General features: G+C 38.9%; 1 protein-coding gene across 6 annotated transcripts in view; it reads left to right on the forward strand.

Moving 5' to 3' along the window:
* The first annotated feature begins 6,811 nt into the window (after positions 1-6,811).
* Positions 6,812-15,551, forward strand: part of LOC133244316 (guanylate-binding protein 2-like) — an 80,709-nt gene continuing 71,969 nt past the window's right edge. For 5 of the 6 annotated variants that reach the window (XM_061411333.1, XM_061411334.1, XM_061411336.1 and 2 more), the window contains exons 1-4: positions 6,812-6,995; positions 12,917-13,125; positions 13,645-13,772; positions 14,695-14,804. In XM_061411333.1, the coding sequence (XP_061267317.1) occupies positions 6,922-6,995; positions 12,917-13,125; positions 13,645-13,772; positions 14,695-14,804 (521 nt within the window). In that variant the 5' untranslated portion in view covers positions 6,812-6,921. The remainder of the gene's footprint in view (positions 6,996-12,916; positions 13,126-13,644; positions 13,773-14,694; positions 14,805-15,551) is intronic. The other variant, XM_061411339.1, reaches the window with a different exon arrangement.

Consider the following 15,551-nt stretch of genomic DNA (forward strand, 5'->3'; position numbering starts at 1 on the left):
TCAATCTTCAGTATCCATTTTTACTTAGGAGTGTGATTACTGGCTTCATTGCTTTTTCCCCTTTTGACGCTCTTTTTTCTCGCCCAGGTCACCTCTATTTCCTCCCTCCCCCTTCTCTTCTCTACTTAACTCTGTGAATCTCTTTTGGTGTTTCAGGCTGTGGAGAACACTTAGGGAACTGATCACAGGCTAGACTGGTCTCTCTCTTGACTCCCCCGCCTCTCCTCCTGGTCACCACTATCTCATTCCTCCCTCTTCTCTTCTCTATGGAACTCTGTGAATGTCTCTGAGTGTAGTTGGAAGTGACCTTGTTTTATCTGGGTTTAGGCTCAATCATTGAATGAGCTTGTCTGTTGTGTCACTTCATCATATCAGAGAGTTACTGTCTGATGTTAGTGTTCTGTCAGATTGCTATATTGCACCAGGAACCCCCAGGCTAGTTCCTAACACTGAAACCCTAAGAGTAAGTTTCAGTTCAGTCGTTCATACTGGGTCAGATCAAATCAGATCAGATCAGTCGCTCAGTCGTGTCCGACTCTTTGCGACCCCATGAATCACAGCAGGCCAGGCCTCCCTGTCCATCACCAACTCCCAGAGTTCACTGAGACTCATGTCCATCGAGTCAGTGATGCCATCCAGCCATCTCATCCTCTGTCATCCCCTTCTCCTCCTGCCCCCAATCCTTCCCAGCATCAGAGTCTTTTCCAATGAGTCAGCTCTTTGCATGAGGTGGCCAAAGTACTGGAGTTTCAGCTTTAGCATCATTTGATTCATCTGTCATTTTAAGAATCTTTTTTTGACAGTATTACAAAAAGTGAATCTCTAACATCTTAATAGTTGGGTTTTTTTTTTTTTTTTACAGTATTGTCAGAGCCAACTTCACACAAAGATACTGCTGAAAATGAAATTAACATTTTAAATGCCTTGTCATCCACTCAGAATATTCTGAGCAAAGTGGCTGATGAACCAAAGTGCACAAAGTTCCCATGACACAGTTCCTATCTGTATCCATCCAGAGGCCAACAGATGTCGGGTAATGGATCATGCAATTTTAGTTTACTAATTCAATACAGAGGAGTGCCTTACATTCTTATATTTTTAGCTTCTCCAGAATTATTATACTAACATTCAATGATTATTAGAAGTACCCTAATAGAAGAAAAACTGAAAGCTGAGGGAAAATGCTAGATGATGTGACAGATTTGAAAATTTTATTGGTCATGGTTGCTTTGCACACTTAAATAAATATTCACTTTGAATTTTTTTCTTATTTTTAAAAATAAAAAATTATAGTTTAGTTGAGTTAAATGTGTTAATTTATGCTGTGCAGCAACTGATTGAGTTTGAATTTGTATTTATGCATCATTGAAAATGAATTCCCCAAATATGTAAACTCTGGCTCCCCCAAATCTGCATTCATTCCAGTGAAAAAAATGAGCCTCCAAATGATAGTGATTATTTTGAACTATAAAATCATATGTTTTATAAACATACACATTCAGACCTTTTAGTGGGGCAACTTTGGACCAGAGAGCTCCTCTGACATGGGCTCCAGGAGGGCCTGAATGACTGTCTAAAGTTACCCCACCTTAGGCAGAGGACTGGAAGCAGTGCGAGAACATGTGAATGCTGCATAGCAGAGTCTTAGAATAAAGGGGTAAGCACGCTCTTTGCTCTCTGTATCTTGAGGTCATGAAATGTCCCACTCATTGAGATGAAAAAATACAAAGGAGAGCCTCTCTCAGACGTGGGAATCTTGTCAGACCTGGGAAATCCTCAGACACCTGCACTATTTTTTTCTCTATTCCTGTCAAACTCTAAAAAAGAAATGTCTTCTTCCAGTTAAATAAATTAAACCTTGATACATATCTTTCTCTAAACATGATGCAGGTCTTTCCCTTCCTTGTGGAGAGATAAAAATATATAGATTAATAGAGGTTACATTCATTCTGTAATGTCATGGAGTTTAGCTTATAAAGGTGTGTGGTGAATAGGGAATAGAGCATGTTTCCTGAGAAAGTATTTAATATGTAAAGTTTTGATTGCCTGTCTTTGCTGAAATGGAAACAACTTCTTTCCCTTTGGGGCCCTTAATTTCTTACTAATTTTAACTCCTTTAGCCCTGGGGCCGCCAGGATTACCAGCTGTGACTTAAGTTGTGTACTTCTGTTCCCTCAAAGGTTTCCATCTGTGATCCACAGTGTGATCTGAATCCAAGGTCATCTAAATATTATGTACTCCATTCCTACAAATAGTGTTTCTTATGGACACAGAGGATTTGGACAATGAGGATCATGGGAAAGAATCTTATTTGCCCAGGACTTTTAATTTGCCCTCCTAATTCAACTTTTGTGACATATTCCTGCAAATTGTAAACCCAAATGGTGGATGTGCATGTGCTCAGTCACTCAGTTGTGTCCAACTCTTTGCGACCCCATGGGCAGTAGCCCACCAGGTTCCTCTCTGTCCATGGGACTTCCCAGGCAAGAATACTGGAGTGGGCTGCAACTCTCTTCTCCAGGGGAACTTCCCGATGCAGGGGTTGAACCCTCATCCCTAGCATCTTCTGCATTGGTGGCGAGGATGCTTTACCACTAGCACCAGCTGGGAAGCCAACATTTTACACCCAACGTTAATGTTGAGTAATAAAGTTTTCTTGATCAGTAGAAACATCTGTATTTTAAGGCAAGATTTTCATCTGATTTTTAACACTGGGAAGAATAACACAATTTAATAAATGCTTTACCGAATTGTGGAATGCAGGGCTCTGTATTAAGTCTTACAGACACTGCAGTGAAGAAAGGACCAGAGGCTAGTTTGGGAGATGACAGTACAGAGCGTAATCAGTGTAGGATGCCATGGATGCAGCCCTGCTGCACACAGAGAGAAATTTTCACTGTGAAACAATCTCTAAACTGTAACATGTGAGGCCAGTAGAGGCCACCAGTTAGAATGTGTGGAGTTATGAAGTTGGATACAGAAGGCTTGAAAACAGGCTTTCAATATATGTAAACTATAAAGGAATATATTTAAACTGTATCTAGAAAGGCTTTAGCTGCTCCAGAAACATTCATAAAGATTGTGGTTCAAATATTGGGCTTTGCAGACTGATTCTTTACTCCTCAAAAGGACAAGTTTGAGCAATGAAAAACATAGTAAATGTGATAACTTTTGTTACACTGATTTATATAGTAGGTGGAATCTGTCATTTTTATGTTAGACTGAGTCTGAGTCTACACTGATGTAGCACCATGACAATAGGTTTCCTTTGTGGGAAAAAAAAAAAAGAAAAGAAATAATTTAAAAGTTCTGAATTAAAATTATCTTTAATTTTAAAAGTTTTAAAGTATTCAAACTCTCGATATTTAAAGTTTTCAATATAAAGTATAAAACTCCTAGCATTGAAATAGACTGTACTTAAACTTACTCCTTGGAAGGAAAGTTATGACCAATCTAGATAGCATATTGAAAAGCAGAGACATTACTTTGCCAACAAAGGTCCGTCTAGTCAAGGCTATTGTTTTTCCAGTGGTCATGTATGGATGTGAGAGTTGGACTGTGAAGAAAGCTGAGAGCTGAAGAAATGATGCTTTTGAACAGTGGTGTTGGAGAAGACTCTTGAGAGTCCCTTGGACTGCAAGGAGATCCAACAGTCCATTCTGAAGGAGATCAGCCCTGGGATTTCTTTGGAAGGAATGATGCTAAAGCTGAAACTCAGTACTTTGGCCACCTCATGTGAAGAGTTGACTCATTGGAAAAGACTCTGATGCTGGGAGGGATTGGGGGCAGCAGGAGAAGGAAATGACAGAAGATGAGATGGCTGGATGGCATCATTGACTCGATGGACGTGAGTCGAGTGAACTCCGGGAGATGGTGATGGACAGGGTGGCCTAGCGTGCTGTGATTCATGGGGTCGCAAAGAGTCGAACAGGAGTGAGCGACTGAACTGAACTGAACTGAATAGGTGTGTGCTACAATATCTTAGTGATGTTAACTCGATTTATCTTATGATTTAGCTATTAGATCTTTTTCAAATGTTATGATCATTTGGATACCTTCTTTTTGAAGAGCTGAATTATCATTTTCAATTTTCTATTGAGTATCTATCTTTCTAGAAGTTATTTATATGTTTATATATGATCATTCATCATTTATTTATGTCTTCTCATATGCAGTTTACCTTTTTCTTTTATTAAGGGTATCTTTTGATAAACAATATATCTTAATTTTATATAGTCAAATTTGTTAATCTTTACAACTGTTTCACACATCTTATGCCCTAAAAATACCTCTCCTATCCTCAAATACTTGAAACTATTCTTTCATACTATTTTCTACAGGCTACTGTTTTCCCTTTTATATTGAATTCTACAATCTTTCTGGAATAACTTTTTGTGTATGGTATGACGTGGAAGTTATTTTCTCATTTTTCCTTGTGGATACTCACTGGCCTAGGACCATTCATTTAAAAATCGTCATTTCTGCCAGTTTTAAATGATTACTGGCTGGTCCTCAAGCTCTCAGTTGAGGCATAAGTCTCAGATAATATTTTAAATGAGCATCCACCATAGCATTAGCATTACAATTTGTTCTGTCCACACTTGCTCTTCTTATTCCCACTGATTCTCATCTTTGCCATTTAGTAGTTTATTATTTAACTCTCTCTTCAACTAAATAGGAGATAATTTTTCAGGTGAAGATTAGTTTTATTCATATTTATATTATATTACTATTTATTTGTATATATTGCTAGATGGAAATTTGGAGACATAGAATGGAATGAAGAGCAAAGAAAGGAATTCTACTGAATTCTGTTAAGTTCTTTTGAACATCTATTGAATATCCATAGAACACTGTACCCAGCATATGAAGGGTATGTTTTAAAGTACACAAGAATATTTAGGCTGACATATTTCTTACCCTCTGACTTTTTCCTCATTAAATATGGGGATAATAAGTACCCCATATATAAGTATTGTTATGAGCCTTAAACTATACATTAATAGAAAGAGCATTGGCTTCAAAGTCAGACAGATCTAGATGGCTTCAAATTCAGGTCCAAATTCACGTTTACTAGTCTGGGACTTCTGACAATTCACAGTCTCTGAGAGCCTCAGGTTTTATCATCTGTAAAATGGGGACAAATCTAGTACTTTGCTTATATTTCTACATTTACTCTTTCTAATACTAATACCAAATGCATTGAACAAATGTTGGTGCATAGTATGGATTTGATTACATTTAGGTGCCACTGTTTTTCAATCATCTGCTGTTATATCAAAAGTGTTTGTGCATCATCTATGTACTGAGAACTTTGCTAGGCACTTTCAAAGACAGAGAAGAAAAATTGCTCTTCCCAGGTGTCTACAATCAGATTTATATGCGGGACCTTGGTAGCATGAAAAGAGTAATGAAACCACTCAAAGAATTTAACTCAAACTCAGAAAATGGATTGAACATTGAGATAAGATTATATGAATCAACACAGAGCAGGATAAGAAACATCAGTTACTTGAAGCAGAAAAAGGATTACGTGAGAAATAAGTTATAGAACCCTTCTTCCCTCCTTCCCTTCCTCACTCTGCTCTTTTCTATTACTGGTAAAGCTCTAACAGGGGAACAAGATATTTCTCAAACTTGTTTGGCCATGAAATATTTTTATCAAGGAACATTCCAGAGGCTCACTGTTCAGTAGAATGACCTTTGGGGAATCCTGGCTTAGACCTCCTTATGTAGAGCACAGAGGCTTTTAAACAGCTAGAAGGCCGTGAAAAGAATAAGTCAAAATCCCATGAAAGTCCTCAATCAAAAGAGCTCAATGAAAGAAAGTGAAAGTGAAAGTCACTCAGTTGTGTCTGACTCTTTGGGACCCTATGGACTATACAGTCCATGGAATTCTCCAGGCCAGAATATTGGAGTGGGTAGCTTTCCCCTTCTCTAGGGGATCTTCCCAACCCAGGGATCAAACCCAGGTCTCCTGCATTGCAGGCAGATTCTTTACCAGCTGTGCCACAAGGGAAGCCCCAAAGAACCCAAGGACTACAAATTCAAGCTGCCTAATTATTATATGCAATAGGTAATAATATGTAAAGAGTTTGGCCTAGGAAGCAATTGATAAATAAGAAACATTATTATTATTGTTGTTCACTTGGCAACAACAGAGGTATTAAGTGAGGTGGTTGATAGCATGGGTTCTGGAGAAAGACTTTTGGGGTTCAATCATACTTACTACCTTGTGGTTTTAGCACATTATTAAATCTCTCTAATATTGTGGTAAAAGTGAATAATATTGTGGTAAAAATATTGAGGTATAAGAATAAGAGGGGATAATGTATGTATAGAAGTTGTCACTGGGTATGAATCAAGTGTGCAAAAAATGGAATATAACCTCATTTTTTATTATTTATTAGGCACTAAGTGCCAGTACTAGGATTAAGTATGGAGAATTAAAAAAATATATGACACAGTCATTCCCCTGGAGAACTTACAGTTCTCACTTACTAAACACGAGTAACCAGCTACATTGTGACTGAATCTAACTGGACCTAGAAAATCATTATAGTAGGTTTTCTCATCCTAATACTTTTCAAACTGTCTCCAAGAAGAAATAAACAGCATTATTTTAATTGATCCAATGGATCTTTCTCTCATTTTTCTTTTCAGCAGTCTCTAAGACGTTTTCTAATTATAAAAGTTAAAGGTTCCAGTTGAGAAATCATGTCACGCTCTCTCACTAGCATAGCTCTCGCATTTCCTTTGTAGCCTTAGATTCTACTTTCAGTTTCAGTGCTATTTCTTTGCAGACTTTCGCTTTCTTATCATTGGGTGAGGAAAATCTGAGAAGCCCCAGGAGATTGGAGGGATAAAATAAAGCCCAAATTGCCAGTGAGAGAGAAAAGTGAAACCAAACTCAGAAGAAACATGAAGAGGACAAGCTCTTCTAACCTTCCAGTTGAGGCAGCTTTCTGCTCATCTCTACAGGATCTCTCCCCCGGGTAAGACTGAGGCTGGGTGGGAAGAGATTTATGGGAGGCAGCACACTTTCTCTAAAGCAATCATACCAAGACAGGCTGCGCAGAGCCTGATCTGTCATGAGTTCAGATGAAAGTCTGATGTTGGGCAGCAGGGTGTCCTCTAAGTGCTCACTGCTGAGCTTTGTGCTGAATTAGGTTCCAGCAGAGGCAGAGTCTAAACTGAGAGCCAGGAATGCTTCAAGATTCTTTCTTGATACTTTATTAAAGTGTCTTTATTTTTTATAAAACCCACTAACTAAAGTTCAGAGTTCACTTCTGTCTTTATTGCAAACTTTCCAAGTGCTAGAACTTGGGGTCTACAAAAAAAGGCTACAGGTTATTGTAATTTGGGAGCTTACAAAATCTTTATTCAGCCACTTTTTCTGGTCAGTAACTGATTCTCATTTTATAAAAGTGCTATGTCTCATGTTAAAACCAGGCAATCTTCTTGCCAGCAGTCCTGGTGGGCCAATGTTGTAAGAGGAAATGAGTACAGTACTGTCATAGGAAAACAAACAAAAAAAGCTTTATTTTTAGCCACCCCTAGAGAAATGGGAAGCCAGATAGGTGGCAAGACTGGCATCATATAAAATTCCAGTCTTCAGCCAGAAGTCAGAAGTAATCAACTATAATAGAAGCAATCATGCTTTCTTATAGGATAAGAATAAAAACCAGCATCCCTTAGTCTGTCTTTGTTGATATCTCAAAAAGTTAATAAAATTTTATCATGATCACTTCTGATTACAGGGATTGAGACATTGAAGTTAACAAGGTAAGTAGGGCATTACTAAAAGAAAACTTCAATTTCTCTTAATGCTATAAAATTATCAAATCATCAAGTCCTGGTTAAAGAGGTCATGACTAAAATCATGCGAATAAATACTTTATATAGAACAGAGTTCAGAGAGGAAACATGATCGTTTATAAGATCATGTTTCATAAGAGTAGCTTCATTACCTGAGGTAATTAAAAGCAATATGCCAGTTGATATATGTGGAGATAATAAAGAATCGATCTTCAAACACAAGGAGACAAAAATTTGGTAACATAATTAAGTGAAATATAAAGTGTTAACAAAAATTTCAGAAACTATGACCTGATTAAAATGAAGAGGTGTTTTACTCAAGGTTTATTAGGACTTTAGCCTGGGAGACAAATTCAAGAAGCACTTAAAAGCTTGTGTTCCTCTTGACTACAAAATAGAAGAAGTTTAGTAAGGTCAAAACTAAGAACAGTTATTTACAATTCTGTGTTAAGGATTATAATTAAGACAAAAAGTAAGGACCTGAATTGGTTACTGAATTGATTTTAAATTGGTTTAAATCGCTGACATGGTTTTAAAGTTCCCCAAGGTGGGGGGAGGAGGGAATCCTGAACCATAAAGTTGTAAGTAGCAGATGTTGTCCCAAATACAGCTGATGCTGTCCTTAGGTGTGATACAGGTCAGAGAAAATTGAAGCTTTTCATGGTGCTAGGATATGTCTTAGACTAAATTCTTAATGGCACTCAACACTAGTTTTATATGTCTGAACTATGATTACTCCATTGTAATTTTAATTTGTCATGAAGAGTGAGATTCAGATTAGAGGTATCAGTCTTGGACAAAAACACATGAATTCAGATGCAGATCAATGGTTAAGAACCAGTGAGTCACTAGACAGGGTGGATTATGGCAGCTCAGCAGTGTCTGTCCTTGAGAGGAGGAAGCCACTGGGGACCCTGAGTCTCAGTCTGATCCAGAGTTTGCCCAGGAACAGACTTGGGAGAAACCAGGTCCAAGACTGGGTTAGGATGGCATGTGTTTCACATTATATAAATGTTTGACATAATATTCCCCAGGAGCAGGCTGCCTGTTATATATGCTTGAGGTGAGACAGCTCAGGGTGTCCTGTCCAAAGATTAAAATTTGAAGGTGAGAAGCTTTGAAAGGAAATTTTGTAATGAAGTCAGAATATGTGAGATACAAGGAAAAAAAATCTCCATGTTATGGAAATGTAATACAAGCTGAGCCAGTGGAAATGCTGTCTGGTATGACACCACCCTTATGGCAGAAAGTGAAGAGGAACAAAAAAGCCTCTTGATGAAAGTGAAAGTAGAGAGTGAAAAAGTTGACTTAAAGCTCAACATTCAGAAAACTAAGATCATGGCATCTGGTCCTATCACTTCATGGGAAATAGATGGGGAAACAGTGTCAGACTTTATATTTTGGGGCTCCAAAATCACTGCAGATGGTGACTGCAGCCATGAAATTAAAAGATGCTTACTCCTTGGAAGGAAAGTTATGACCAACCTAGATAGCATGTTGAAAAGCAGAGACATTACTTTGCCAACAAAGGTCCGTCTAGTCAAGGCTATGGTTTTCCAGTGGTCATGTATGAATGTGAGTGTTGGACTGTGAAGATAGCTGAGCGCTGAAGAATTGATGCTTTTGAGCTGTGGTGTTTGAGAAGACTCTTGAGAGTCCCTTGGACTGCAAGGAGATCCAACCAGTCCATTCTGAAGGAGATCAGCCCTGGGATTTCTTTGGAAGGAATGATGCTAAAGCTGAAACTCCAGTCCTTTGGCCACCTCATGCGAAGAGTTGACTCATTGCAAAAGACTCTGATGTTGGGAGGGATTGGGGGCAGGAGGAGAAGGGGACGACAGAGGATGAGATGGCTGGATGGCATCACTGACTTGATGGGTGTGAGTCTGAGTGAACTCCGGGAGTTGGTGATGGACAGGGAGGCCTGGCGTGCTGCAATTCATGGGGTCGCAAAGAGTCAGACACGACCGAGTGACTGAACTGACTGATACCCTTCTTCTACAAAAGAATTTGGCAATAAGCAACAAAAGTATATACTCTTGCCTTTTGACAGAGCAACCACATTCCCAGGAATCTATTCTGAAGAAACATCTGCAACAATATGAAAGCAGGGTTATTCATTGCAGCACTGTAATTGAAAAACACTAGAAGCAATCTAAGTGCCCACACATAGGAGTGGTTAAGTAAACTATGGTATATACATTTAATGGAGTAGACATCCATCAAAAAGAGTGAGCAAGCTTTCTATGAAGTGATATAGAGTGATTTCCATATATTTGTAAAATGTGATCTTTCTTATTAAAAATGTGAATAAGAAAATATATCTGATTTATGGAAAGAATATCTAGGAAGTATCAACCAGAAACTAATGAGATTGGTTTATTCTCAGAGAATGGGTGATTATGAGGTAGTAAGAATAGAAATCCCATGGGCAGAGGAGCCTGGTGGGCTACATGGGGTCGCACAGAGTTGAACACTACTGAGCTTTCAAGAATAGAAGGGTGGAACAGGAATGGAGTGATCAGATGAAGAAAAAGTGACATTTCTCTGAGTATACCTTTTTGGAAAGCTCTGACTCTCACAACTATATAATGTTTCACATACTCAAAAAATAATCATATACTAAAATTAACCAAGATATGAAATAAGTGAAAATGTCAGTCACTTAGTCATGTCCGACTCTTTGCAACCTTATGGACTGTAGCTTGCCAGACTCCTCTGTCCATGGAATTCTCCAAGCAAGAATAGTGGAGTGGGTAGCCATTTCTTTCTCTGGGGGATCTTCCCAACCCAGGGACTCAGGTCTCCTGCATGGCAGGTGGATTCTGAGCTACCACAGAAGCCCAACCAAGATGTGGGGGAGTCCTAAATGAAGCACATATAGTAACAAATGAAACTGACTGTGTTACAAATGAATAAACTAACAGCTCAAGAGGATGAGGAAGGAAAGAACTAATCTAAGAATTTCAGAATACAGTGTTTTGACTATATATATTAGATTAAAGACAAAACCAACTGTATCTTAATAATACACTTTCATTAGTAAATCTATTTATCACCAAGATATGGATTAGCAACTTTGAAACTACTTTATACATATACTAGGACTGAGCACATAAGCAAATTTATGATACTAAGAGCTGTGGCTTTCATAGTCAGAGTATGGAGTTGCAAGGTAAAGCTTGAGTAATTCCTGTTGTGTTGAACTGCAATAAGAAACATGAGCAGTATATAACATAGGGAGTCCAGCCTGGCACTCTGTGACAACCTAGAGGGGTGGGATGGTGGGGTGAGAGTGAGGGTCAGAAGGGAGGGGATATATATGTGCTTATGAATGATTCATGCTGTTATATAGCAGAAACCAACACAACATTGTAAAGCAATTATCCTCCAATTAAAAACATCAGCAGGAAATTAAGGCTGTATACACAAAGACAGAAATAAATACAGATGTATCTACATGTGCTAGTATTCATACATGTATTTCTGAATTTGGCCCACTTAGGAGACCCAGAAATAAGGTACACCCCTAGAATTATATCCTGGCATCAAAGTTCTGTTATCCAAAGAAAGGAATCAGGGTTTCTGGGAGAAATGGCCAAATCTAGAGCTGACTCAGACAAAGTACAAGATGGACCAGGAATACCTTGTGGTGCCACAAAGTAAAAAAGTGCTTAGAATATGGTGGAAGCATGGCCAAACGACCCAGGAGCCAGGTCGAAGAAGCTCTCAAAAAACAAATCTGGGGCAAATTAAGCAATAAGTAAATAATAATTTGTTTGTTGTTGTTTAGTCACTCAGTTGTGTCTGACTTTTTGTGATCCCGTGGACTATAGCCCACCAGGTTCCTCTGTCTATGGGATTTTCTGGGCAAGAATACTGGAGTAGGTTACCATTTCCTTCTCCCGGATCTTTCCGACCCAGGGTTTGAACCTGCCTTTCCTTCTTGGCCGGCGGATTCTTGACTTCTGAGCTACAAGGGAATGATAGTAAAGTACTAAACCCCACAGAATAAAATAAAATTATCTATGAGTCTATACTGATACAACTAAATAATTAAAGGAGGGAAAAAATAGAGAAGAAGGGATAGCTCTTGTTTGAAGTAGAACCTCAGCTAATGTTGAAGGAATGGTGAAGTACAAATGACCTACAGTCAAGCACCACAGTAATAACTGTTACAAGAAGGAATCATTATTAGTGGATGTTAAAATCAGTACTGAAAAAATGATATGAAACTTTGAGGAGAATATATCTGCAGTCTCAAAAATATCTCCCCCCATGTTAACTTTTTTAATTACAAGGAGGTAACTGTAACTTTACAGTGGAGAAATCTGGCAGGCAACACCTAAACTAAGTGAGCAGAGTTAACATCACAGCACCAGAGTATGTTCTATAGACATTATGAAACCTTTGATATGATACACCGAGACTGGCAGAACATCACAACCATGGCATTCTTGCTGAAAAAGGGAAAAACATAACCTCAATCTAATTATGAGGAACCATAAGAAAAACCCAAACAGAGGGATATTTTGCAAAATGACAGGCCAATACTCTTCTAAAATTACAATATCATCAAAGACAAAATAAAAATGAAGAACTGCCAATGATGAGAGAAGACTAAGTGAAGGTAATGAGTGAATGTGACAAAGAATTCTGAATTGCATCCTGGATCAGAAAAGGACACTAGGAACAAAAGGAAAGAAAGGACAAAAACAACTAGGACAAAAGGAAAATTGATGACGTGGGGAAAAGTGTGTAGCTTAGTTAATAGTAATGTTTCAATATGAAAGTCCTGTTTCAATCATTGTCTGTGGTTACATAAGATATTAATAACAGGGTAGCTGGGGAAATGGCATATGGAAGTTCTCTGTAGCCAGTGTATGCTTCTGTGTAAGGGTAATCTCCTTCAAAATAAAGTTATTTTTAAAGAGACCAGTGGGCTAGTCTATAGGACAAGATTAAAGAGGCCATTGGGCTTTTTAAAACACATAAGGAAAAAAGTTCAAGAAGAAAACCAAATTTTGGTCCTAACTGTAAAGTTCTCACTCAGCTCACTGACTAAATGTTGCTTTCCATACCATCTTTTCCCTTGAAGATCAGAAGACACCCTGGATATGGCCTCAGAGATCCACATGCCAGGCCCAGAGTGCCTCATTAAGAATATTAATGGGAGACTGCTGGTTAATCCAGAAGCCCTGAAGATCCTGTCTGCCATCAGGCAGCCTGTTGTGGTGGTGGCTATCGTGGGCCTCTACCGCACAGGCAAGTCCTACCTGATGAACAAGCTGGCCGGGAAGAAGAAGGGTGAGTGACGTAGGCAGAGCCCAGCCAAGTCCCTTCTGTCCACCCACACTCCCAGCGTGCAGCATGGTGATGTGAGGAGAGGAAGGGAGAGACCTGGGAGGGATATTGAAAGCTAATTTTCATTTTGGTGATGGGCTTCTAACATTCATTCTGTGCTGGAGGATAAGAGTCGACTCTTCCCACTTTGCCTTAACTTCCTCTTTAAAGTATAAACATGTCTTTCTGAAAGGAGTACAGTAGTTATAAATAAAACTAACATAGATAATAATAAACAATAAAACATTTACTAAAATGTATGTGGATTAACATCAAGCTTATAGTGATCTCTAAGGTAATACAAAAATTTCAGTTTTACTGAATGTTCTAAATTCTCTCTTTTTCTCATAATTAAGATCAATATTGATTACGCTTTCATTTATTTCTTTAAACCTTGATTTTATTATCTAATGTCTCAATTTCCAGATCCAATCCACCTGCTATTAAAAATCCATCCTCTCTTTTCCCCATGACCCCTTGCAGGCTTCTCTGTGGGCTCCACAGTGCAGTCTCACACGAAGGGCATCTGGATGTGGTGTGTGCCTCATCCCAAGAAGCCAGACCATACTCTGGTTCTGCTTGATACCGAGGGCCTGGGGGATGTGGAGAAGGTAAAGAAATAAATCTTCTAATCCTGTTTATGTCAAATCAGTAGCCCTTCTTGCATTATCACTTCCCACCCTTTGAATTGTGCTTCAAATATATACTATTAATGTATTATAGTTTTATTTTATTTTATTTACTTGTTTGTGCTCAAGATTTGACCTCAAATGCAATTTGAAGCAATCCAAAGTGAGCTTTATGTGAGAGCACTAAACTCTAAGTATGAGAATAGTGGGCTAATTTAAGAATTGTTGCATATCTTGGCCACACATATAAGCATTGAGAGTGGTCAGTAAGGCCCACTGATATTTTTGTAACCCATAAAATAATGCCTAATGACTTTTTAAGTCATTTCCTTTCATATTGTAGGAAAACGTTCTAATAAAGCTACGGAAGGTGCATCTAAACCTAACTAGAAAGTTTATAAACATGTCTGACTTGTCAGAGTGGGAATCCAGAAAGATGGTGGAAATAGTGTTATCCGCAGCTGTAAGATTAGTGAGAGAAGCAGAGTATAAGACCTGATGACAACAGCTTTGTTCATAAAGGATCATACATTACTACTCTTAGAAGTCTTAGAAAACTCTTGTTAAAGGGGTACATTTTAACCACTGTTTAAAAGGTGCTTCATCATGATTTGTCATGGGAATAGAAGATCATAATCTCAGTTCAGGAGATAGGTTTGAATTCTATTACGTGATCAAGTGCTTATTTGCTTTACACTATCATATGCAGTTATATAAAGTCTTATTTAAATTTCACTACACCATTGATTTTATGTTTTTAAAATCATGTACAGATGGATAAAACTTTGCATAGGGAAATGACTGATGTGTTTCCAAATAGAGACAGCTGGGTTCAGAGTCTGTCCATCTGAACTGCAATCATGTGCTCTTAGTTACTTGGCGTGGCTTCTCCAATGACTTCTAGGGAGACAACCAGAATGACTCCTGGATCTTTGCCCTGGCGGTTCTCCTGAGCAGCACCTTTGTATACAACAGCATAGGAGCCATCAATCAGCAGGCCATGGACCAACTACAGTATCCTTTTTGTGGACTAGACAACATAAAATCTAGAAAAGAACAGCTTCATTTTATCAACAATTACACTGGTGGTCCACTGCAGAAGAATTCAGGAATCCCCTTCTTAATGAACCCCATTATGCTTATGCTCACCATCCCTGTTTACTTCAATCACCACCAGAAGCCCAAGCCTTTCTGATCACACATCATCATCAGACAATTAGCTGCACAAGATTCTGTATGCCTTCTATCTGAGTTAATATTTTTGGGTCACAATCTCCTCAGGAGCTTCCTGTGTGTAATCTGCAGCTGACCCCAGTCCCTAGATATCATGTATGAGTGTGTGTGCTAAGTCGATTAGTCATGTCTGATTGTTTGTGACTCTATGGACTGTAGCCCACCAGGCTGGTTTGTCGAAGGGATTCTCCAGGCAATAATTCTGGAGTGGACTGCCGTGCCCTCCTCCAGAGGGTCTTACTAACCCAGGGATCAAACCCATGTCTCTTATCAGATCAGATCAGATCAGTCGCTCAGTCGTGTCCGACTCTTTGCAACCCCATGCATCGCAGCACGCCAGGCGTCCCTGTCCATCACCAACTCCTGGAGTTCACTCAGACTCATGTCCATCGAGTCAGTGATGCCATCCAGCCATCTCACCCTCTGTTGTCCCCTTCTCTCCTGCCCCCAATCCCTCCCAGCATCAGAGTCTTTTGCAATGAGTCAACTCTTCGCATGAGGTGGCCAAAGTACCGGAGTCTCAGCTTT

The sequence above is a fragment of the Bos javanicus genome, chromosome 3, assembly GCF_032452875.1.
Source record: "Bos javanicus breed banteng chromosome 3, ARS-OSU_banteng_1.0, whole genome shotgun sequence".
Taxonomy (NCBI): Eukaryota; Metazoa; Chordata; class Mammalia; order Artiodactyla; family Bovidae; genus Bos; species Bos javanicus.